Here is a 22,648-nt window from a genome sequence, read left to right as displayed (position 1 = left end):
TCAGCAAGAAGTTCTGCTCACTTCAGCTTGCCATGGGATAGCCTATACTTTCCTGATCTCTAACGTTGCTTTGAAGTAGGAGGAGGTGTGCAAAAAGCCTTCAGTAAACTTTTTTTCCTATTCAGGTAATATGCTTCAATCTCAGTGCCTCCTCACATACAGCCTGCACAGCTATGCCTCTGGATAGATGCATGTGCAGTGTAATTTATTTGAGAGATCTTTAGGAGAAACATGCTGAAGAAACAGCTTTGAGGAAGATGATGGGATCCTTTGGAGCTTAATATTTAAACCAATTCACCCACACCCAAGTACTTGGAGATATTTTGCATAGTATGATATTTTTGCAGAATACATGAGTTCAGAGTGAAGAAGCTGAGTTGTCAGCCTTGGATTTTGACATGTGGCTCATTTGCTGAATAGCTTACTTAATTTTCAGTGGTATGCATGGTTAGATGTAAGCACAGCTATTGTGAAGACTGGAGATAAATATCTGAAACAACACGTTATGGTTTTGACTTATGAAAGTTACTCTTCAGGGAAAATGGAAATGTTGGCATGGAAATAACTCTCATAGGAAAATAGCTGTTGAGCATTTGTTTTTTAAACAGTGCATATATGGCATTCCCTCCTCCCCCTCTGTTTAAGGATATAGAGCAAGGGTGGTATTGCTCAAGGATTGAGGGTAGGTCCTGACTTTAATGATGATCTTTATATTGCTGCAGTGTTATGATGTTAGATTAAATTTATGGTTAATCTTGCATCAAGAATGGTATTATTCTTTCTTCTTTAGCATAATGTGCTTCAGTATTTATTTGAAGGAAGTTTATTTTGAAGGATTTATTTGAAGGCAAAAGCTTGTGTTGCCTGCTATTTCTCATTTGCAAAAACATTGCCTTTCACCCACTGCTGTGAAGCACAAGCTATGAGTAAATAGTTCTGTTGAGAAAATAAGCATGCAATAAATTTTCATGAGCCATTTCAATCTTGCATTTTTTTTCAACATTGAAATAACTTTTATGGGGAAATGACTTGGGTGGGTGAAGAAATGCTGAAAAACTTGTGAATAAGATGAGACCTTCAGCAAAAAGTGGCCTCAAAATCAATGTTTCTTTGAAGCTGTTTTTAGTGTTGTTGGTGTTGAATGTCATAATAAGTAAATAAACAATACTGTTAAAGTTCTCAATAGTTGCAAAAATTGTATATCTTTTAATCCAAGGAGGCATAGGTGTTCTGAATGATGAGAAAAAAAAACAAGAGGGAGATAAGTTTGAAGCCTTAAGAAGTCACCCAAACATAGCCTTCCTTCTCCTCCCTCTAAACCTGCATTAACTTTTGATACCATTAGTCATTTGATGTCACTGAATTTTCATTGGCTTTTTGTATGATTGCATTAAAAATAAAAGCAGCTATTCTTTGCATTAAAAAAGTATTCTTACTAAAAACCAACTGCATTTCTTTCCAAGTGGAGAATTTCTGTGGAAGAATAGAAAGGGAGCCATTCCCTTATCTAACATTTGAGGTCAGAACAAACAGAGCCTCTGGCAGGGCATTAGGAAAACATGACCTTGGCTGAGCAGCAAGACCCTGCCAGTGTCTGGGCCCTTCATCTCTGGTGCAAAATGTTGACCCCTGAGTCAAAGTACATTTTCATAATTGTAAAAGAAAAATTAAAAAATCCAACAAAAAAACTCCACAAAGCCGAAATCTGGAGTATTTTTTCCTAAATTTCATCTACTAAATGTCCCATTTAAGTTTTGAAAAGAGATGTGTAGTAGGAAAGCAGCAGTAGCTTTTTAAGGGTGGTTCCAGTGCCAGGAAGCTGAGACAGAAAAGCTGCTGCTGGTTAAGTGCAAATGAAACAAGGAGGAAGGACCCTGAGCCACTCTGACCTGCAGTGGGAGCTCAGGCCAGCGAGGAGAGGGGCTGAGACAGGGGTGTTCCTTATGCACCTAAATAAATTGGGAACTTTCAATGTAATTGGGTGTTCTGCAACAGGCTCAGCACCTCCCTTATTCTGCCTGCAGGGCAAGATGATTTAAAGGTTGGACTTGTTCTGAGAGGTCTTTTTCACTCTCAATGATTCTATGGTTCTATGAGACGTCAGAAAAAAAAAAAACCCAAACATTATTACCTGTTTAAAGATGTGAGGAGTGAATGTAACGTTGCCTGTAACATTCCTGTTGCAAAAGAGGAAGGCAAAAAAGGGTAACTCTCCTTCTGTAAAGGAAATTCATCATTTTACAGTTAGACTTCACCCAGGCTTTCCTATTTCCTTCTTCAAAACCAGAAAGGATGTGCCTGATAATCCCAAGATGTGCTAAACTAACTGGTGGGTGTTCCTTCCAGTCTGACAAACTTTCTATTATTTCAGTGCTCATCACAAACATACATAATATTACTTTAGCCATGAAATAGACAGAACAAGTGTGGTTTATTATGGGTTTTTATGTTTGTTTTGGTTTTTTTCTTAGTTTGGCTGGTGTTTGTTTTGGTTTTTAGCAGGAAGGAAGTTGTCAGGCAATCTCCCAAGTATTTCATGGAAGCTATTAATTTCTGTTTAATCCGTGCATTTAGAGGAGCTATTTTTATACTCGAGAAAAAAGAGACTGCTGTATTTTGCACTCACCTGCTTGGCCAGGTAATCAGTGATAGCTGAATAAATAACTGGAGCTTTTTTAAGTTATTTCTTGCCTTCTGGACATAAAGCATATATAAATCTGGACAAAACTTTGAGGATTAAAAAATCCCAACCAAACAAGAAAAAATAAAAATCCCAAATTTAATTCACTGCTAAGCCTGTTTATCTAATGGATAAGTTCTTTGCTGGGCAAGGTAGAAATGTAGAAGATTTTTATGGTTTTGTCAAAAACCATACTGGATTTCATACTAGTTAAGTTGGAGGTCTTCACCCCAAATTCAGCTACTGCTCATTTGCTGCACATGTAAAGCTATGAACCGCAACTGAGTAAGAGAGGTTTTTAATAGCCACAATTATTACCAATCATGTGAAATCTTGACACTTGATGATCTAAATGAAACTGATATTTGGTTTCTGACTTCTGTAAGAGCTTCTTTCTCTGGCATTCCCTGCTAATGGGCTTAAAATATTTGTTTCTCCTCAATTTCATTGTATGGGTGGATAAATTTTTGTACAGTTGGAAAACTTGCTTGAACTTTAGAAGCATCCAGTTGCATTTGCTGTGGAAGAAAGGGAAGGAAATGCAAGAGGATTCAGAGTCCTTGCTGAATAATACTTTTCCATCTGCTCTGTCAAAACAAACACTGGGAGCATAAATGTAAAAGATTATTTGGACTTTGTATGATTGTGCTGCTTTGATTTGGAAGTTAATTACAAACCTTGAAATAAGGAGGGCTGTTTATGATGGAAAAGAAAACATGTTGATGTGGCTTCAGCAACTGCCACTTGTACATAAAGCAGCATTTGATGTTGTGTGAAGTTGCATTAATGCACAGAAATCTTGATGGCACTGCGAACTTTAATTTATGTGAGGAACAATTTTTCATGTTTTCTGTCCACTACTTGGATTTGTTTGCACTGAGTTTACAAGTACAGCTCTTAATGCAGTGAACTGAACAGAGCAAAGAACTTCATAAGCAGCTTTGTGAGTTTAAAGTGCTTTCTTTACACTTAAAAAATACTCTGTGAGTGCCAAATAAAGTGATAGCAGGCATGCAGGCTGGGAGACTGCATGCCATCAGGGGAGGGAGCCTTACCTGGCAGAGGTTCCTGCCCATGTCTTTGCTGCAGTTTGTATTCAGGGAAGGCAGTAATGGGTATTTCCATGTTTCCATCAACTTTTTCTAGGCAGTCTTAAAGCTGTAGCAGTTTCTCATGAAGACTCTTCAGGTGCTGTTAGCCTCAGCTGACAGGCAGGCACTCTCCACCTGCTGTGTCCTGCCTGGCTCTGGGAGCAGCAGCAGCTCTGGGCACTGCTCCTTGTTCAGGCTACTGAAGACGGGCTTGTGGAAGTGGCAGCAAGGTTCCCAGTAGCAGCTGTGCTCCCACTCTTCTTGGGGAGCTGCTGAAAGCTGTCCAGTCACTGTTGCCTTTCAGAGGTGATGAAGTTCTGGCAGGTCACACTGATTTCAGAGGCAGTTTCTCTTCCTTCCAGTCTGTGGTGTTTGGTGTTACCGTCAAATTAGGTTTCCTGCATCTTGTCCTTTAAGGTCTTCTCTGTAGATGTCTGTTTGAGTATCTTTCCATATTCTAGTTGGGAGGGTTGAATCCCTGTGATTATTTCTCTGGAACACTGCCTTGCCTATCTGTCAGCCTGCCTTTTTGACTCCCTTGTATCTTGCCTTCTACCTTACGCTCTGCCCCCCTCAGTGAATTTGGTGTTCGTATTTGTTGATCTCTTATAACAATGGCTGGGTTGGAAATGAGGTGTGGTTGAATCTGCCTCTGGCTCTGTGCAGTGTGAGGGCAGGGTACTTACCTGGCTGCAGGCCACTTTCAGCTCATCTTGCTGAGGGAGCTTCATGCTGGCTCCAATGGAAGCTGCAGAAAGTACCTGAGTACTTGATTTCCTAGTTGCAAATCCTACAGCAATGTTCCTTTCCCATTTATTGAGTGTTTAGAGCAGCTTTTATAAGTCAATAAATAAAATCCTTTTAAATTCAAGAGGTGATGTGTGATGCTGTGTCCCAGCTGATTGTTACCCTTGTGCCAGCACAGGCACAATGAGCTGGATCAGGGCTGGTAAGTCACTTGCCAGGTGGTTATGTTTGGGCCAGGCCAGCTGACAGCTAAAACACAACTAAACATTTTGTCAGGCGACCTCCACATCAGCCAGTGGCAATCCCTGATCTCAAGCCTACAGAAATGTCATTCAGATAAACTTTCCACAGGAGTGATAAAACTGGGGAATATGTAGCCTTATGCATACACCTATGGCCATGGTTGTTTCTTTGGTTATTCAAGATGTCCTTTGTTTTTTTCCCCAAATTTGGCTTTAATAGGCAGATTGTTTAATTCTGGAGCAGCAGACAGCAAAGGGCTCTCTTGGTTTTCCTGGCAAAATGCTTTATTGTTGCTATGGGAATAGCCCTAGCACTGTTGCAGAGTCAGAATGACTCCTGGCTGTCTAGCAGAAGATCTGTTACGCCACATTTGTGGACATTGGGAAATGAATTGGATTGCCAGGATTTAAGGAAAGTAACTTAAAGCTTTCTTCCATGCATCAACCAGAGGACGAAACAGACTTAAGTGTTACCTCTGTAACGGGTGCAGTTTCACTTTTGTTGTATTTGCTTTTTAAGAGTGAGTATCTTGAGCTTCAAATACAAATCAGAGCTGCATACTAACTTACAAAATATATTTTGTTTTTAGCTCCCAAGAAGATGAGCGGCCTATGTCACCCTTCTACATGAGGTATTTACTCAGTTTTCATTTATTTTTCTGTGTGGGATTGGCTCCTTATTGGAATTAAATGGGGAGGGGTTCAGAAGTGCTGAACAGACTGTAATCAAAGTGAGCATTAATTTTACATTAGTAATTATTGCTCAGTTAGTGGCATGAGTCTTTGTAGATACCATCTCTGTTGGATTCTTTTGTATTTAGAGAGGAGGCCCAGGGTTTAAGGTCTTTATTACAAGATGGATGTGGTTTTCCTCTTTTCTTTGGTTTGTTACGTATCTTAGATGCCCGAGTAGCTTATCTGCAGGCACAGGAGAGATGGCTGCTACAGGATTTGAGGAACTGGCAGCATGTGCTGCTCAGAAAGAAACCAGGAACCAGATGGTGAGTCAGCAGCCCATCCAGTTCCCTGCTGCAACCTAGAAAAGCAGGAGAGTGCCTGGGTACCCAGCAAGCCTCACTGGAGGGAATGGTGCTCATGCTGCATTTGAACAAATTGTTTCTTGTTTTGCCAACTGGAGGGCAAAGTCACTGCTTGTAAAAAGGGTCTAATTCTGTTGACATCTGTGAAAGTTTGCTCTGCTTGCTTCAGTAGCAGGCTCAGTTCCAGTGCTTTCATTTATACTTAGTGGAAGAACAGGAGCCAGAGCAATTAACAATGAAGGGCTGCAGAGGAGGAAGGGCCAGATATTATAATTGGGTTCTTTGATCTCTACAGAATTTAAACAAATAAAAAGAAATCCCAGTGGTACTTTTTGTGAGAACAGTGATAATTGGAATTCTTACAGTGATGTCTGAAATTTGTTAATCTCTGGCATGTATTTCTGTTTATCTTTGTAGCTTGGGCTTTTTCTTAAAGAATTTTTCTAACATGAAGCATAGAAGAAGTGCAGTTAATGCATACTGTGCAGAAATGTCTGTCAGGGAATTGTTCATGGACTAGCCTGGTTGCATGATCCTGTCTGCCTTCAGGTTGATGCACTGTCATTCCCTGTAATCCAGTTGTGCAGATGTTACTCAGTCTGTGCCTCCAAAGCTTCAAATTGTCAAAGGAGATTCTGCCTTTTCCTTCAGGAGATTATTGTGTAGCTGCATACATACATTCCCCTGTCTCAATTTTTTCCTAGTTTAAATCTTCATATCTTTCCATTGAAAATTGTCTGCCCCTTTGTTTTTCTTTCTGGCTAAATGTGACCTTCAAATGATTTTAGGGTTTCATTACATTTCCATCTGTCTTACTGCTCAGAACTGTCCTTCCAAGCCCTTTCCTGGATTATAGAAAGATGATCCATGAAGATTTTCTTTGGCTGACCTTGTCAAGATCACCAAGGAGAGATGGGGAACAAGGAGTGGACCTGAGAAAACTGATACCAAAGCAGGACATTTCTGAGAGGAGGGGAGCAAATTTAATCATCTTAAATAAAGATGTAGGCTTATGAGGGGGGAGAACAAAGACTGGGTGTGTCCAGTGAAATGAAGGGATGGGTTTCCATGGGAATCTGTCTTGCAAATAGGAAGGGAACAGTCAGGAATAAACACATAGCTGGGAAGTGAAGAAATGGCTGGTAGGAGCAGAGAGAGAGCTGCACACCTTGATACCCAGGCTTCTTGCCAAGCCGGTGTCTTTTGTAACATTGCTGGGATACAGTTACTTGTAAATAAAGGGAACAGCTTGTAAGTCTTGCTTCTGTTTGTAACACATCAGAAATCCTGAGGTCAGTTGCCAAGTGCAGTTAATTTGGCAGGAGAGCTGGTGCTGGCTGGGCAATTCCTGGTGCTTCAACAACTGAGAACTTGAGTGGGTGGCCAGTTTTTTCTGTGTAACTTTGAAAGCTCAGGTTGTTGTCCCAGAGGCTGTGCATAACATATGTAGGAATTGCATTTCACACCATGGGCAAGGAAGGGAAGACTGTCTGCTTTAGCTGTTTGATGGTCAAATCTATTTCTGTTACTACCAGCCACAGTTAAATAGCTTGAAAGACTGCTCAAGTATTCAATCTTTCAAGTGAATCGTGAATATTTGAGCACAGGGCAGTCACTGCTGTGTTAATGCAGTAATTCCATATAGATAATTATACAACAAGTTAAGTAAGTGGGAACAAGAGCTCTTTAGCTTCCAAACACTGCATAATACTTGGCTCTTGCCAGATGGAAGGAACACTGTGTCCCTCTGTCATGGTTTAACCCCAGCCAGCAACCAGCTGCTTTGCTCAGTCCCCCACCAGCAGGATTTGGTAGAAAACTGGAATGGTAAGAGCAGGAAAACTCATGGGTTGAGATAAAGATAGGTTAATAGGAAAGGGCCGTGCACAAAAGCAAAGCAGAATGAGGAATTCATTCAGTGCTTCCCATGGGCAGGCAGCATCTCCAGAGAGCAGGGCCCTGTCACATGTAATGGTTACTTGGAAAGGCAGATGTCATCACTGAAAATGTCCCCTCCTCTTCCTCCTCTTCCTCCTCTTCCTTAAATCAGTTCTAGTAGGATCAAATCAGGCTTGATTATTCAGTGCTGTACCATGTCAGCTGACAATTGAGATGTTTCCCTGGTTGATGTTTTTAACAATAAGACAAATGCTGAAGGTCACTTTTGAGTCAGAACTGCCACCAATAAATAGATTATTTCTTAAAATGACACTGATTGGTTGGGTTTTTTCCCTTTCAGTATTGGGTAAGTCAAGACTTTATCAGCACTGCTACTTTGTAAGGGAATAAACAATCTGTAGCAGTACGAGAGTAAGCAGTAAATGAGATAAAATGTGACATGGGTTTGTAAAGAGTGGTAACACCAGTACAATCATGTTGTTTTTTAAAAGACTTCGAGAGAGTGAAAGAAAAGGACCTCATCTGTTGATATCAGCAGAATGTTTTATATCATGCCATCTATATGAAAAAAGTGGGCATGAGTACTAGAACTTAAACATGGGTAGGGGGGAGGTGAGACCTATAGATACTGCTGGTAGGAAAGGAAGGGGATTGCTGCTGGAGATCCTTTAGTGACATGAACTTTTTTTCCTTGATTGCCACTAGCATAATAAAGTCAAATCATGTTCATTAATTGAGCTTATAGCAGAAATTTAGGAGGGTGAATGGGTTGGCAGTGTCCTCTGGGAGAAAATACGTGACAGTGAGATAGTATATAGAGTGAGATATATAGATATAAAATATCTCACTGTCATATATATATAAAAGATATTTACATATATATTTATAAAGATAAGCATCAAATTTAAGATGTACACTAAAAGAAATAATAACATAAATAATAAAGTCATACACCTGAGGTCTAATCTTGCCCTGAAAGGGGCATTCCTCACATTTATAAGTGCTGGGGGGAAAAAAAAGATGTGAACATAGTTGTTCATGGAGGGATGAAAGGGAAGTATGGGATAAAAATACCTAAGCTGAAATAATCATGTGACAGTGGATATATAAAGGAAGCATTTTCAGTACACTTAGAAGTATGGTACCCCTGTACAAGAGACAGGTGAGCCTTTAACACTTTCAAGTCACTCATGTTCCAGTAGCTTTAGGTTTGTGAAGATGATTAAAGAAATGGGAAGACTGTTAGAAGATGGAGAAAAGAGCATGGAGATCCTAGCTACTGTAAGAAATTAACCAGAGCACACATATTCCCCCTGAGTTTTAGACAGAGAGGGGAGGATGTTTATGTTAATAATTATACTGATGCAAGAGAGGACATGTACAAATAGTTTATTAATCTATTTGAGCAGAAAATTAATAATTTCATAGCTGGAGTCCTCTCTCATTTGGCATAATAAGGATGATGTCAGCTTCACCAGTTTGAGAGCCCTGGGGTTCAAATCAGTTCACCTACTGCTGACCAGAGTTACCTTCTCCCTCTCTGTAGTCCTTGATTAGGTAATTTGTTGGCTCAGCTGTACTCAGTACCAGGCAAGAAGATTTCTATACTGTTAAAAGAAGAGGAAAACCTTGTGAGGTGATTGATTGTTCCAGGGAGTCATGCCTGAAGGGCATTTACGTTCCAAAACCTTCTGTAATAACAAAACCTTGTGGTAAATGGAGTTGAGATTGTTAAAAAGTCTTCCTTGTATAATTCTTTAGTGAAACTGTGAATATCAGTTGCAGGATGTTTGAGTAATGAGTACTGAGAAACACTCAGCAGTTTCAGTTAATGAAGCACTAAGTCCTTGTAAGTAGAATTCCACTCTATGTGTGCAGTGAGTTCTCAGAAGACAGGGAATCTTCAGGCATGCTTTGTGCTGGCCTGTGTGCCTTAGATGTGATGTTAGTCATGTAGATGCTTTCAGAGGAGCTCCCTGATGGGTATGTCCTGAGATAAGCCAGAGTGGTATTACAGGGAAGAAAAGCAAAAGCTTTGTAGTGTGGAGCTTCCTTGTTAACATTCAGAAACTGAAATTGCAATGAGACCTGACATCACAAGCAGTGCCAAAGTTTGTATTAAATACCCATGAGTGCTGGGCGAGGCATTGGACAGTTTTGCCTGGTTCTTTTCCTAGAAGTACTCCTGCAGGCATTATTCAGTACAACTGGCTGTTTCTCCTTATAACAGTTTTTATTTGAGACAACTCTTTAAATAATGCAGGTCAGGTATTCTTACCCTGAAGTTTACTGGGTAAGGTTTTATGCTGTTTGTTCTCAGGTCAGTTTCCTGAAGAAACTGGAAAACTTTGCTCTGGATTTCACACCTGCTGAGAAATTTGCATGGCCACCTTCACTCTGAACACTTCCCCTTCCATGGGATGTGCCATAAGAGATCCTAAGTGCACAGGAGTGCTGGGCTCCATCTCAAATGTGGTGTGTGTTCAGGTCCTTCACACCTGCACTGGTGAAAATAATCCCAGGCCACTGGGTGTCCCTGCTCTGGGTGCCTGGCTGCCATGCAGCTCTGAGGCTCCCTGGGGATTATTTCCCTGCTCTGCAGGGCAGCCTGCACTGACACAGCCATGCAGATTCTACCAAGCTGAATCATGGGGCCTCTATGAATCCCCTGCAGAGTTGTCTCTGCTCCAAGCAGTAGGTGTCAGTGTGCATCTGTCATAAAGGAGGTGCAAGTGAAAATCAATAGGAATCCTGAATAAAGTTGCTTTTAGTGGGGTTAGTTTTCTGTGTAGTAACATAGTGTAAAAAATAATTTACCATGTTTAAAGGAGGCATAATTTGATCTGAGCTTGTGAGAGTGTGAAGGTGCTGAGAAAATAATGAAAGCATGCCCTTTGTGTGATGGAAATCCCAGTAACTAAGAGCACACCCCTTTTGTTTTGTTTTCAAAGTAATTATTTTCACATTTTGTATGCCATTGCCACATATATCTTTGGTGAAAGTGTGTCAAACAAAGTAGTTGTCTTAAAAGGGATCCCATGTGAGTTTGCAGTATTGCATGTCACAGTGTGGAGAGTGGGCAGCATTTAGACCATATAAATACCTATGAACAGGAACTTCCTAGATCAGGGATTGGAATACTATGTTCAGGAGGACTTCAGGAATTTCCCATCTGTTATGTCGAAGCCATTTAAACATCCTCAGCCTTGCTGGAATAGCAAAACGGTGAAAAGTTTTTGCATCTATTGAGGGTTTCTTACTGTTGTACTCGGCTTTTAAAAAAGCAAAAACAAGAACAAAAGCCACCTTTGCTTCCAGAATAAAGGGGATGGACTGTAAGTACATCTCAGCAACAGGTGACTTTAGTACCAGACTGCAAGTACAGCCTATGAATTAGGCCATTAGGTATAGTTAAGAATTAATTAAATTATTTTATAAATGAAAACCCAGTCTGGGAAAACCCTATGCCAGTTTTCTAGTTTGCTCTGTTTGATGGTTTTTTGTTGCTCTTTTTGTCTAGATGCTAAGGTACTTTGCTCAATAGTGGCATGAATGAAAGAAATCAGGAGAATATCCAACTCATTGATTTCCAGCATCTGCTATCACAAGATGCCCAACGCAGACCAGGCAAGCTGCAGGCATTACATGAGATAATCTTCACTCTGGTGCACATCTTTTAAACTTAGGGAGGACTAGTTAGGGAGTGCAGGTGAGATTTAATGGTGATGGAAGATAGCACCTTCTTGTCCTGGGGCTGAAACAGAAAAAAGGAGGCCATGCAGTAAGAGTTTGCCTTACGTGTGAAGTGTACATTATCTAGAGTTGATAGAGCACCTCTGAAAGTGAGCAAAAGACTTGGGTAAACAAGTTAGACAAAACTGGGAAGTGCTAGAGGTCAGACTTCCCAGAAGGAAAAGCATGAGGGTCATAAGAAACCAGTTCAAAAGTTCATAGCACTTAAAACAGCTGTGTGCCTTTATGAAGGTTTTCTGGCTGGCTTTCTGAAAGTAAAAGTCCCCCAGCACTGGGAAGCTGTCCTGCTGCCTTCAGTCACCTGAGGAGAACCTGTACTTTCTATGAGAAGATGGTATTTCTCAGCATGCTCTGCAACAGCAGCTGCATAATCTAATAAAGATAATCTAGCTGTGGGGATAATTGACCGTACAGATCAGTGAAATGGAGCAGATGTGAGGAGAAAATAATGAACTGGAGCAGAGCATGAGTTCCATTGTCCGCTTGATTTACTGGGCAGGGCAGCTGCCTGCGCAGGCGGGTGCAAGAGCCAAGAGGGCTCTTCAGGCATGGCTCGCCCTGCCTGCTCCCCAGAAATCCAACAGCAGAGCGGCTTCTGCCACCCAAGAAGTTTGGAAAACCCCGCAGGATACACCCTGCCTGCCTGCTTGCTCGTCTGGGCTCTGTAATCCTTACTGGGTGGTGTCTTTGCCTGCGTTTGCCAACGTGCTCTTGCAGTGCCTGTTCTGTCCTGCAGAAGGCTCGAATCCTAAAAGCACTGTGTAACTCTCTCCCCTCCACCATTTGTTTTGGATGTGAAGTTCTTTGGTGTAAGAAAGGTTGGTGGAGAGTAAGTAAAGCAATTTAGCAACACATTTAAATTAAGCTTCAAAATGAAATAGCCAGAAAAATTACCAACTGTGGAATGAAAAGGAAGTTAGTGTATCTAGAAAAACTCTAATTTAAAATCTCTGTCTTATTGAGAGAGGGCTAATAAAAGAGCATTAACTTATCACACAGCTAAGGATAAACTTGGATTCAGTACAATAAAATCAGAATATCAGAGCTTCATTTTGTAGTCATCCACTCAGCTGGCATGTGTAGGATATATACTTCCTTGTTGTTTGTCAGTAGTTTGAAAATCACCATGTTACTGTCTTTCTTACAGAATCTGTATTGCCTGAATAGGGCTTTTCTAGATACAGTGAATTAATTGTTATGCATCATTAAAAATTAGTCACGCTAATGTACTTAAAACTGAATTATTGCTAGTAAAGCACACAGTTAACTAATTAACTAGTTAACTAACTAACTAACTAAATCACACAGTGAATTAGAATGTACTGGGTGTTAGAAAAAATTGTATTTGTAGGAATAAGTAAACCTATATCCTAGGGCTGTTTTTAAAATCTAAAATCCGAACAATCCTTTCTTCCTCTCCACTACCACTTGCCTGGCATGAAAACAGAGAAGAAAAGTGTGATATGGAAGACAGCCTCACTCAGTCTGGCTTGCATGTAGGTGCTATAAAATACAGCATCAGTCTACTCCCATGAGTGTAGGAGTTGTAGCAAGCACATGAATTGTATCTTATAGTGTGGGTTAGCCCACATTAGCACACTTGCACCTTACTTGCTAATATGTCTCCATGGGAGACCAGGTCTTAAAAAATAATTTTGGCTTGGGAAGAGGCCGCATAGTTCCTGTAAGCAAACCAGAAAGCATGTGCACTTCAAATTCCAATGCCATCCTGTAGCTGATAGTCTAGATGTTAGATGTGGGAAGAGTGTGATCTTGCAAATTTTGTTTCCTCTATGCAGATATTTTATCTGTAATAATAGGTACAGTAATAGTTTTTTGCATGTCTTCATGAAATTATCTGCATGGCACAACTGCTCAGGTAATGTGGAACATATTGGCAAGTCCATGACTGCTTTCCTGGTGTGCCACCACTCCAGTGACCTGTGCTGGGACTGGAGAGTAGCACTGAGTGAAGATGGGACTGGCAAGGATGTGTATGTGTGTGAGCACACCAGCTCAGCCTGAAGCACATTGCAAGTGGGATTTGCAGCTGGGTGTTTGTGGGGAGGAGTCACACTGGTTTGTTGGTTTTGTTAAATTAGCTGTAGTGACCCCTCATTTATCCTTCTCTTCCTCTGTTGCCTGTCATCTGCCCAAGTGACGCTCAAGCCCAGTAAAGCCACAGAGAGGTTATCTGAGAGAGCTGCAGCTTCTTAGCTGGCTCTAGCCCCACACAGTGAACTGCAAAGTATTCAAGGGAAGTAGAGAGAATTTGCCTTTGGATAGCAAAGGCAAATCAGCTGTTGATGGTTCTGCAGTGAACTGATTTTAGAGAAACTGGTGAAGACTGAAAACAAGGAGTGGCTATTTTGGCAGGAAGAACATCTTGCATCCAGCTTGGCTTTTGTACCCTGACCACATTTCACTGGGATTTATCAGCCAGTTGTACTCTGCTGATACGGAGATAATTTGAAATGAAACCCCTAGGCCTGTAGTTTGACTCAAGGGAGGTCACAGGAAGAATGAATAGGCAGGGTCACCTTATCTGCAAGGCTGAGTCAGCTGAGTCAGTGGATGAAGAAGGGGCAGGATGGGACTCAGCTTGGCAGAGGGAAGAAAGTGGTGACACCTGTGCCAGGTCAGCTTGTTCAGAAGGGCTCTGAACAGCAAGTGATAACATCTACGTTTGTGTCAGCTCTTCCTGAGCCTGATAACAGACCAAGGTAAAAACCAGAGAAGCATGCATAGATTTCATTTTTTGAAATGTAAAGCAAAGAATATGAATATGCTCTTTGAGCATGTTCAAAGAGAGAATAGTTAAACAGAGAGAGCAGTTAAATATTAAGTGTATACGTTTTCCAGTCAGCTTCAAAAGGCAAAGACTGCTGTCATGAGGCTAAAACATCAGCAGCAGAAAGCCCACAAGAAAAGAAAAAATCTGTACCATGTTGAGGTTGAAATACTTGCTGTTAGACCTTTGCCTATATTATGGGAATGACAGGGAAATTAATTATTGAGGATATTGACTTGTCAAAATGTGCCACGTCACAGTGGGAGTGAAAATTCCTGTGACTTGTGTACACAGTTGTTGTTGAGACAGCTCAGACCTTTGAATCTTAGCACTGCAAAGAGCAAGAGGTTTTAAGACCTTATTTTGATAATAAGACCTACCTTTCTCCTCTTTTTTTTTTTTCTTTTATACAGTACCCACGTATCACAAGTCAGTAGCAACGTTCCTGATACTGGAGAGTAAGTGTCTTTTACAATTTTGTAGCTATCTTTCTTGGAGCTTTTTAAAGTATTGCTGGTTATTCTTTGATTTCTCTTTAAGAGTTGTTCTAACATAAACAAATAAAGAGACACTGTTTCCCAAAGCAATTAATCTACAATGATAATAAATCACTTCCTCCTGAAAACTTCTCAGGCCCTTGGTTCTTTGCTCACTGTGCCTGTGATGTTTTGCTTAGGCAGAACTTGCATATTTTGAGAAGTTTTTTGTACTTTGTCATCTTCTTGGTCTTGTTTGCTCCCTGTTGCATCCCAGCAGAGGACGTGACCTGACCCTGCTGCTGTAACTGGGAGGAGCAGAACTAAAATGAGTTGGCTCCTTTACTGGAGCTGGGAATTCCCAATGGCTGATGGGTTTGCAGAACTGATCTTTGTCAATAGTGACATACTTGTCTAGTTAAACCATCTGGGCTGTTGCAGTTGCTAAGGTCTTCTGATTTTTCCAGGAACTGCAGTCTCAGCAGGCTTTCAAGTATAGCAACTTGGCACAGCTTTGTAAAGGAGAAATGAGCCCAAGCACAGATTCCCATACTGTAGCTGCTCAGCTGAAAATTAACCAGCAAATCCTGAAATAATATTTTAATTATGGAAAAAACAGTAGAAGCCATACATGGACTTTGGACATGCAAGTTTGAAAAACCCATTCTTCAGTGACTGCTTAAAGCATTGCAAAAAACAGAGATGGGATGGGGATGTATACAAAAATGTGTTTCTGTATGATCTCTTTGGGAAAAAAAAGTCTTTTTCCCATAAAAGCTTCCTCTGATGAAGGAAGGGAAGAGAATGGCAGTACCAAAACAAAAATTCATTTGTGTTGAAAATTCAAGTAGTCCCACACCTTTAACTGATGCAACTGCAGGGACTCTCTTGTGGTGGCTTCTGTGGAGGCCATCTTAGTGCACTGAGTGTGAGGGTGGTCTCACACCAGTGTCAGGGTGGCTGTGGATGCACAAGAATGTGGCCCAAGAATGTGTAAAAATGGCATGAACTCAGAACAAAACCCATGCTTGGTCACAATGTATGTGAGGAGTTCATAGTGAGCTACTGCATATTGTCATCCCTCTGTGAGACAGCAGTGAATCATCTTCTTGCAGGTGATCCATTGCCTTACTGAGCTTGTTTTGCACAACAGACTTGACCCCTGTCAGCATGGCTGGGTATCAAATGCAGCTTTGTCACAGCATGGGTTTTTAAGTGGAGGATGAAAGTCAGGCACCAATGTCTGTAGTTGCAGTAAGTAAAATTAGTTGTTTTACTGAAATTTTAGACATCCCTAGAAATAAAAAGAGCAATGTTAATTGGGAAGGCTCAGCTATTCTGAGGGACTTGAACCAGCAGATATCTGAAGATTTTGGCGTTGCTCTTTGCATATGTCGTAGCACTGGAACATTTTGTGCTGCCATCCTAAGAAAACATAACCCACAGATACCCCTGTTTTATTTATTGTTGCAGAGAGGGAGCTCCACCAAATCTTTGAGCTCAATTGACCTTATTTTTCGGCTTGACAGGTATTTAGAGAAGACAATCCGCTCAGCCGTGGAGCAGCATCTCTTTGATGTTCATGGCTCAAGCGGCCAGAGTTCAGAGGACTCTGAAGCCGGGACGTCTTCAGCCTCTTCTAATGTGTCTGCCAGGCAGAGGAGGCGACACCACAAAGAGCAGGAGGAAGCCCGGAGAAACAGAGACATGTATGAGCCTGGTTTCTTTGTTTTGGAAAATATATTTAAGTCTACCGCAGTCATTTCTTCTTATCAAGGCAATGCTGCCTTCTGTTATGAAAGGCACTGACCTTTGGCCTGACTGCAGTGCCCATGCAGAGCTCCATTGCATCAGTCAGAGCTGGGAAATGTAGAGTTGGCTAGATCATGGAGTGGGGCAAAGCATGATAAGAATCTAGGGGGGGTTATGCAGTCAAGTTTTTAATTACAGTATTTGGAATTGGTGACTTACGGTATTTGTTGCATTAGTGGAATTTCCCAAGCAGTTGGCTCTGCTGCCTTTAACTTTTTTTAGATAAAAACATTGGGCTCGGCTGCTTTTCTGAATTCAGAATGTCTTCTGAAAAATGAGATTAAGTTCCACTTTTGTGTGTGGAGGCACAGCTTGTGTTTGGGTTTAGTGAGGAGACTTGGGAGTTTGTCTGAAATTAGAAAAATCTTCCTTTTGGTTAATCAGAATCTAAGATTTTTTTTTTTTATCCACCTTATTACACAAAGTTTAAACATGACTTAGTAGTGAATTTCCTTAAATGTCTGTCAAAGAGTGAAGACAATACCTGTTTTTCCATTCATAGTCCTCTAGCTGAGACATGTATTGTGTGGTACAAATGTATTACCACCACAGCTTCAACAAAGTTCTTACACAAGGCTCAGCTGTATTTGAGAAACTGTAGCACAGACAAGGCCAGGTTCAACTTATGTGTTTATCTGTAACACAGCACTAGTTCTTGTAAGGAATGTGTATGCCTCACTGCAGTATTGGATTGCTAGGATTTGAAGTTGATTCCAAAATAAACATCTAGTCTCCTCTTGTTGTTTCCTGGGTGCTGAATTCCCCAAATTCTATTGGATCTGTGCTTTCTTATATGAAGCTACTTTTATACAGGCGCATAGCCACCGATTCCTCCTGTTAATATTGCATCCATGGTATTTCTCAAAATGTGTCAGTGCTGCTATTGTACAAAATAATCTGTAGTTTCAAAAAAAAAAGCAAAACCAAACCCAAGAAATCCCCACCATTTTCACAGTGAATCAAAATACACTGTGAAGGTGGCCTGGGAAATTGGCTCTTGGAAGTCACCAAAGTATCTGGCAGCAGCTCTAAAGTAGTTTTTCTTGTTAAGTAGCCCTGCTGACAGGCTTCTCAGGTAAGTAGGTCAGAGACTGGCTAGTGTACGTGTTCGGAAGCATATAGTACTGCAGGGCTTTTCTTCAACCCTGAGTTACAGAGCTGCCTCTAGATATGATTGACACAGTCATTCAGGCTCGGTCCAGAAAGCTGGAGCCAAGGATTTAAAGCACATTGGAAGATTTGGATGCTGGCTGTGGTCCAAATTGTTTTCCCTGGTTCCCTTAGGTCAGAGTGCTGGGATTTCTCTGGGTAAATTATCAAAATCGAGAATTCCTTTCAAAACGTCTTTCTGTTGTTTTTTTTGATTGTTAGTGACTTCATCTCCTTGCCTTGTGATGGATCACAAGAGGATTTGTAATGTCACAAAATGGGACTACAGGCAGGAAGAGTGTTTATCACAAAATCACATAGGTGAACTCCCAGGCTTTGAAGATTACATGATCTACAGGCTCTGTGTAATTGGTCTGCTGAAGGGTTTGTAAAAACTTCCACAAAGGCAAATGTGTTATCTTAGAAGTTTAGTCATACCTCTAAGAGATCTTAGAGATCTGTCATACCTCTTTGTATCTCTTTTCCACCAACAAAACCTAGAATTTGTCATCCAGAAAGTCACTGGAACCTTCTAGTTTTGTTTTTGTTCTGAATACTTGCCATGCTGGCACTGTCTAGATACTGCAGAGTAACTGGTTTCATATCACACCAGTCAAGTCTAGATGAGTTCTCCTGCTGTTCATGAAAGCAGGCTTTGGAGTTTCACAGCACTGTGCAAGACAGCCACACAGAGTTAGCAAATGTTCCAGATTCAGTGTCAGGTGTAAGCAGGTGACACTGCCTTTAGCCCCTGGCAGGGCAGTGAGATGCCCTGTGTTTCTCCTGTTCCCATGGTGTAGTGATGTGTATGTGCATCTTCACTGCTGGGCAAAGTAGAGGGAGGACTACTTAACAAGTGGAAAGCTGCCTGCTGAAGGATCCAACAGGGCAAGATAAGCCATATGCCAGGCTTCTGGTAAACATGCACAAACCCTGCAAGCCCAGAGAGTCCCAGCGAGTGCATCACGTGGTGTCTTAGGGCTGGCTGTCCCATCCTCTTCCCAACATAGCAAAACAGTCCTCTCTCCTAGCAGTTGTGTTACCATTGCAGAGGTACATTCCCTTTTATGTTTTGTGTAATTCCCAAATAGAAATCAAGCATTTGGCTAAAGCACCACCCAGTCCTGCTCTTGCATTTGAGAGTTATGAGTAAAAGGGCCAATTATGTGGTGTCATGCACCAAAGGAGATCCCTGGACCGCAGCTGTGAATCACTTTTCTAAATTAAAAGCTCGTGTCTCAAAGGAAAATATGCTTCATACTCTCTATAAAAATTGCACAAGCAGCCAGGGGCTAGTCCAGCTTCCATGTGAAGGCCTCTGTGTGTTTGGTTTAGTGGCAAGTGAATCAAACCCCAAACATGGATCCTCACAGCTTTCTCACCTGAGGTGTATACAATTGGCTTTTGCTCCTCGGAGGGATTTAGCATTGCACAGTGTGTGTTTTTGGCTGCATTGGGCAGAACCAGAGATAATGGTTTCAAAGGGAATAGATGGTGCTGCCAGAACTGCACCAGTCCATATGATGTAGTTCTCTATTGCTACCATAAATGTAGTGAGAGAGTGTTTTAAACAACCTCTTGCTGTAATGTCCCTTTTCTTTTTAGGGAAGTTGTCAACAAGGAGAACATTCCCTCTGGATTCAGCAGTCTTGAAGATTGTATTCTAGCTGCTCAAGATGTAGAAAAATTACAAGACACCAGCTCTGGATACCTTGGTGAAAGGAATAAATCAAAACGGCAAAAATCCAGCACCAAGCTCTCAGAGCTTAATGACAACCAGGACAGTCCTGTGGTAAGCCAGCACCCTGCACTATTTGATGTCTGTTACTAGGGTGGGAAAAGCTCTTTTTTTATTTCAGTGCACATGTTTCCCTTAGGTAGTCATTTTTGCCTACAGTACAGGCCTCAGTGCCTATTTTGGACTATGAGAAACACTGGATCTGACACTTGTAACCCTTGTGATGAGGCAACTGAGGAGCCATATTTCTGCTGTGATACTTCATGTGTAGTCATTTTCTCTTTCTACCACTTTTTGCTTTTTGCTTTTGGATTTGGTGAAGCATTTTGGAAAGCATAAAAGGATACAGGCCTTTTTCCCAGTGTTTCAAAAGCCTTGCAAGGAGATTGCAACCTTAGATGTAGGTTATCATGTTCACTTCAAGTTTATTTTCATATTCCTGCTAAGCTCTGAAACTAGATTTCAAGTGACTACTTGATAATGAGATGGCAAAGGTATTTTATGCAATTTCCCTAAAGCCTGTGTTTTGCTGTGGTGCTTGCAATTTGGAAAGCACTTGGAAGTGTGTTGGTCCAAAAGGTGATCCCTCTACCCACCTTTTACTGAAGACATCAATGACTTCATTATAACATTGTAAAAATCTGGAATACTGTAGGACTTTTCCTGCATATTTTTCTGTGACCTTCGCATTAGAGGACAGTTTGCCCACTTCTACAAGCTGTAGAATAAAACTGGTTCACCTTCCTTCCCTCTCAGCCAGAGCAAACACTGACTGGGGTGTCAGCAGCTGAGAAACCACACTGTGCTTCAGCGCAGGATTTGCATGCAGTGGCAGAAGTGCTGTCCTTGCACCAAGCATGTGTTGCATGGTTAACAGGAACAGCAAGAACTGTGTGAAAATGCTGTTCTGACCTATAGGGCATTTCCTTCAGTGATGCTTGATTAAGTTTTAGAACCTGCTGAAGGCAAGTTCTTAATCTGACCTGTGTTTGGACTCATTTTGTTTAGATCACAAAATTGCAATGATGTGATATTCTTACCCTGTGCAGAGATTCTAGAGAGAGGTGGATTTGCATTTCATTATGATCAAAAGAAGGCAAGATGCCAAAAATTGTACACCGTGCTCAATTTAGTAACTTAAATTTAGTGCTCAGTATCCACAATCTTCTCATGTGATACTTCATGAAAGCAGAGTGAGACAGACACATTCACACTTCTGTCTTTGCTTGTAGCAATGCACTTTAAGATAGGCAAAGGTCTAGTGCTAATGATCTTTTCATCACCTTTTCTCTGTGCCTGTGGAGTCTAAAGCAGTTTCAATGTAAACGAGAGTTTTTATCAGGATTTTAAAAGTAAGTACTAATGGAAGTGTCTACTTTTGCTGCAGACCTGAAAAGCAATCATGAAATTTTCAACTGTGCCCAGAAGAAATGTCCTCAAACTTAGCTGTGTCCACTGGACTTTACCCTGCCCCTCATTTTTTGATCTCTTGAAGGGCAAAGGCTGAAAGGAGTGTAAAATGAACTAATCTTGTATTAAAAGCACGTTGCTCAAGATGACCAGCAGTTCTTGCTTGCTCTGCTATAGGAAATGTCAGAGTGGGATGATCAACTGCAAGTGTCATTATGAAACATCTTGCAGAAAGCATGGTGCTATTGTTTTGGAAGAGCAGAAGCTGCTTTTTAAGTTTTAATGAGCATGTTTATTACATACTTGCATTTCAAAGACTGCTGGAAGGATGCGTGATGGTTTAGCTTTCTTTTGGCTACACCTTTACACATCAAATAATAATCCCAATTAGGCTACCTGCTTGGATTATAACATAACATGCACCTTAGCATTTACTAATAGGCCTTTGTCATGTAAACAAGTGCATGATGTTGTCTCTCCTTAAACACCCTTTACTGAGTATTCCTTTATTCCAAAGCCTGAAAGAGTATATAGGACAGTGTGGGGAGGCTTTTCTCTTAGCTGTCTGATTGCATCTGGCTCAAAAGCTCAAGTCAGCGGTGGAGAAACTGTCAGTTCCACTTAGACTCCCAAGCAAACCATTCACAAAGCATTAAAAGCTTGTAACTGCATTTTAGGGACATGCTAGCCAGGTATCAGTAGGACTCGAAGAATCAAATTAGGCAAGGCTGGAATGACTGACCTTGTGTCGCCATATGGGGCTGGAGGTGCAGCAGATGAGAGAAGGCTGCCCCAAGAAGTCTGTGCATGTAGTTGCCAGGGCAGAAACCCACTTCCTTCTGTTTTAGAGGGACTTGCCCAAAACCCAGGGTAGAAAGCCTTGACATGTGCTTGAAGTGGCCACATGGCTTGTCTCACAGTACTCAACAGTGCTAATGTTCTTAATGGTAGCCAAGACAAATCTCAGAACATGAGGTCATAACCAGTTGGATTGTTTGCCCTGCATTCATATTAGCCCAGCATTGCATCTGTGCAGTCAGTCTCTTTTCATTCTTATGCCTGTTTAAGAAGAAACTAAGGAAGGGTTTGGCTGAGAAGTGGAGAATTTTCTAACATGAATGTAAAGGAGTTCTGCTGAGAGGTTACTGTGGATTTTGCTGCCTGCTCTTACAGGAGTTGCACAGACCAAAGAATTGCTCCCAAGCCTAGGCTGTCTGTCAGTCTGTAAAATGGGAGCTAGCAAGGTACCATGCAGCTTTATTCTGTTCTGACATCCGAGGTTGTCTGATGAAAGAGACAAAGCAGTGAGCAGTTGGGTTTTCTGGCAGTTTATGGGCAATAAATTGTGGGGTTTGTTTAGTGCAGTAGGCAATAGTGTGAGTGTTACCGTTTTCCTAGAAATCCTGTTGGATCTTTCTGTATTTGATCTGTTTAATGGCCTGCAGCTTGAATCTGTTTCTCATATATATCTCACTGCTTTAATATTTACTGTATTGCAGAGTATGGAAAGCTTTAGCTCATCCAAGCCTATAGACAGAACAGGACCTGATGACATGGAATTTTTGTCTGAAGAAAGGTGATTTTAATCTTATTTTATGTACATATATGTTTTCCTTTCCCTGTGGTTGTAGTACAGCCTGAGAGATCTCCCACCCAGGCTGTGGGGGGGACATGGATGCCACAGAACAGATTACCCACCACGTTAACTTCCAAGCAGAGCTTCATGGAGGCGCACTGTGTGTCTTGTGTGGGCTTTGCCCTGCAGCAAATGCCACCAAGGCTCTTTTCCCAGCCTGATAGGAATGTCACTGAAGGTGCTG

General features: G+C 41.4%; 1 protein-coding gene across 8 annotated transcripts in view; it reads left to right on the top strand.

The window, feature by feature from the left end:
* FAM13A (family with sequence similarity 13 member A) overlaps positions 1–22,648 on the top strand; it is a 116,547-nt gene that overhangs the window by 65,098 nt on the left and 28,801 nt on the right. For 3 of the 8 annotated variants that reach the window (XM_050974126.1, XM_050974122.1, XM_009101309.4), the window contains 5 exons: positions 5,351–5,392; positions 14,657–14,701; positions 16,249–16,428; positions 19,286–19,472; positions 22,328–22,404. In XM_050974126.1, coding sequence (XP_050830083.1) covers positions 5,351–5,392; positions 14,657–14,701; positions 16,249–16,428; positions 19,286–19,472; positions 22,328–22,404 — 531 coding nt within the window. The remainder of the gene's footprint in view (positions 1–5,350; positions 5,393–14,656; positions 14,702–16,248; positions 16,429–19,285; positions 19,473–22,327; positions 22,405–22,648) is intronic. The other 5 variants (XM_050974121.1, XM_018926840.3, XM_050974124.1 and 2 more) reach the window with 4 other exon arrangements.

The sequence above is a fragment of the Serinus canaria genome, chromosome 4, assembly GCF_022539315.1.
Source record: "Serinus canaria isolate serCan28SL12 chromosome 4, serCan2020, whole genome shotgun sequence".
Lineage (NCBI taxonomy): Eukaryota > Metazoa > Chordata > Aves > Passeriformes > Fringillidae > Serinus > Serinus canaria.
This window is presented reverse-complemented; position numbering and strand designations above follow the sequence as displayed.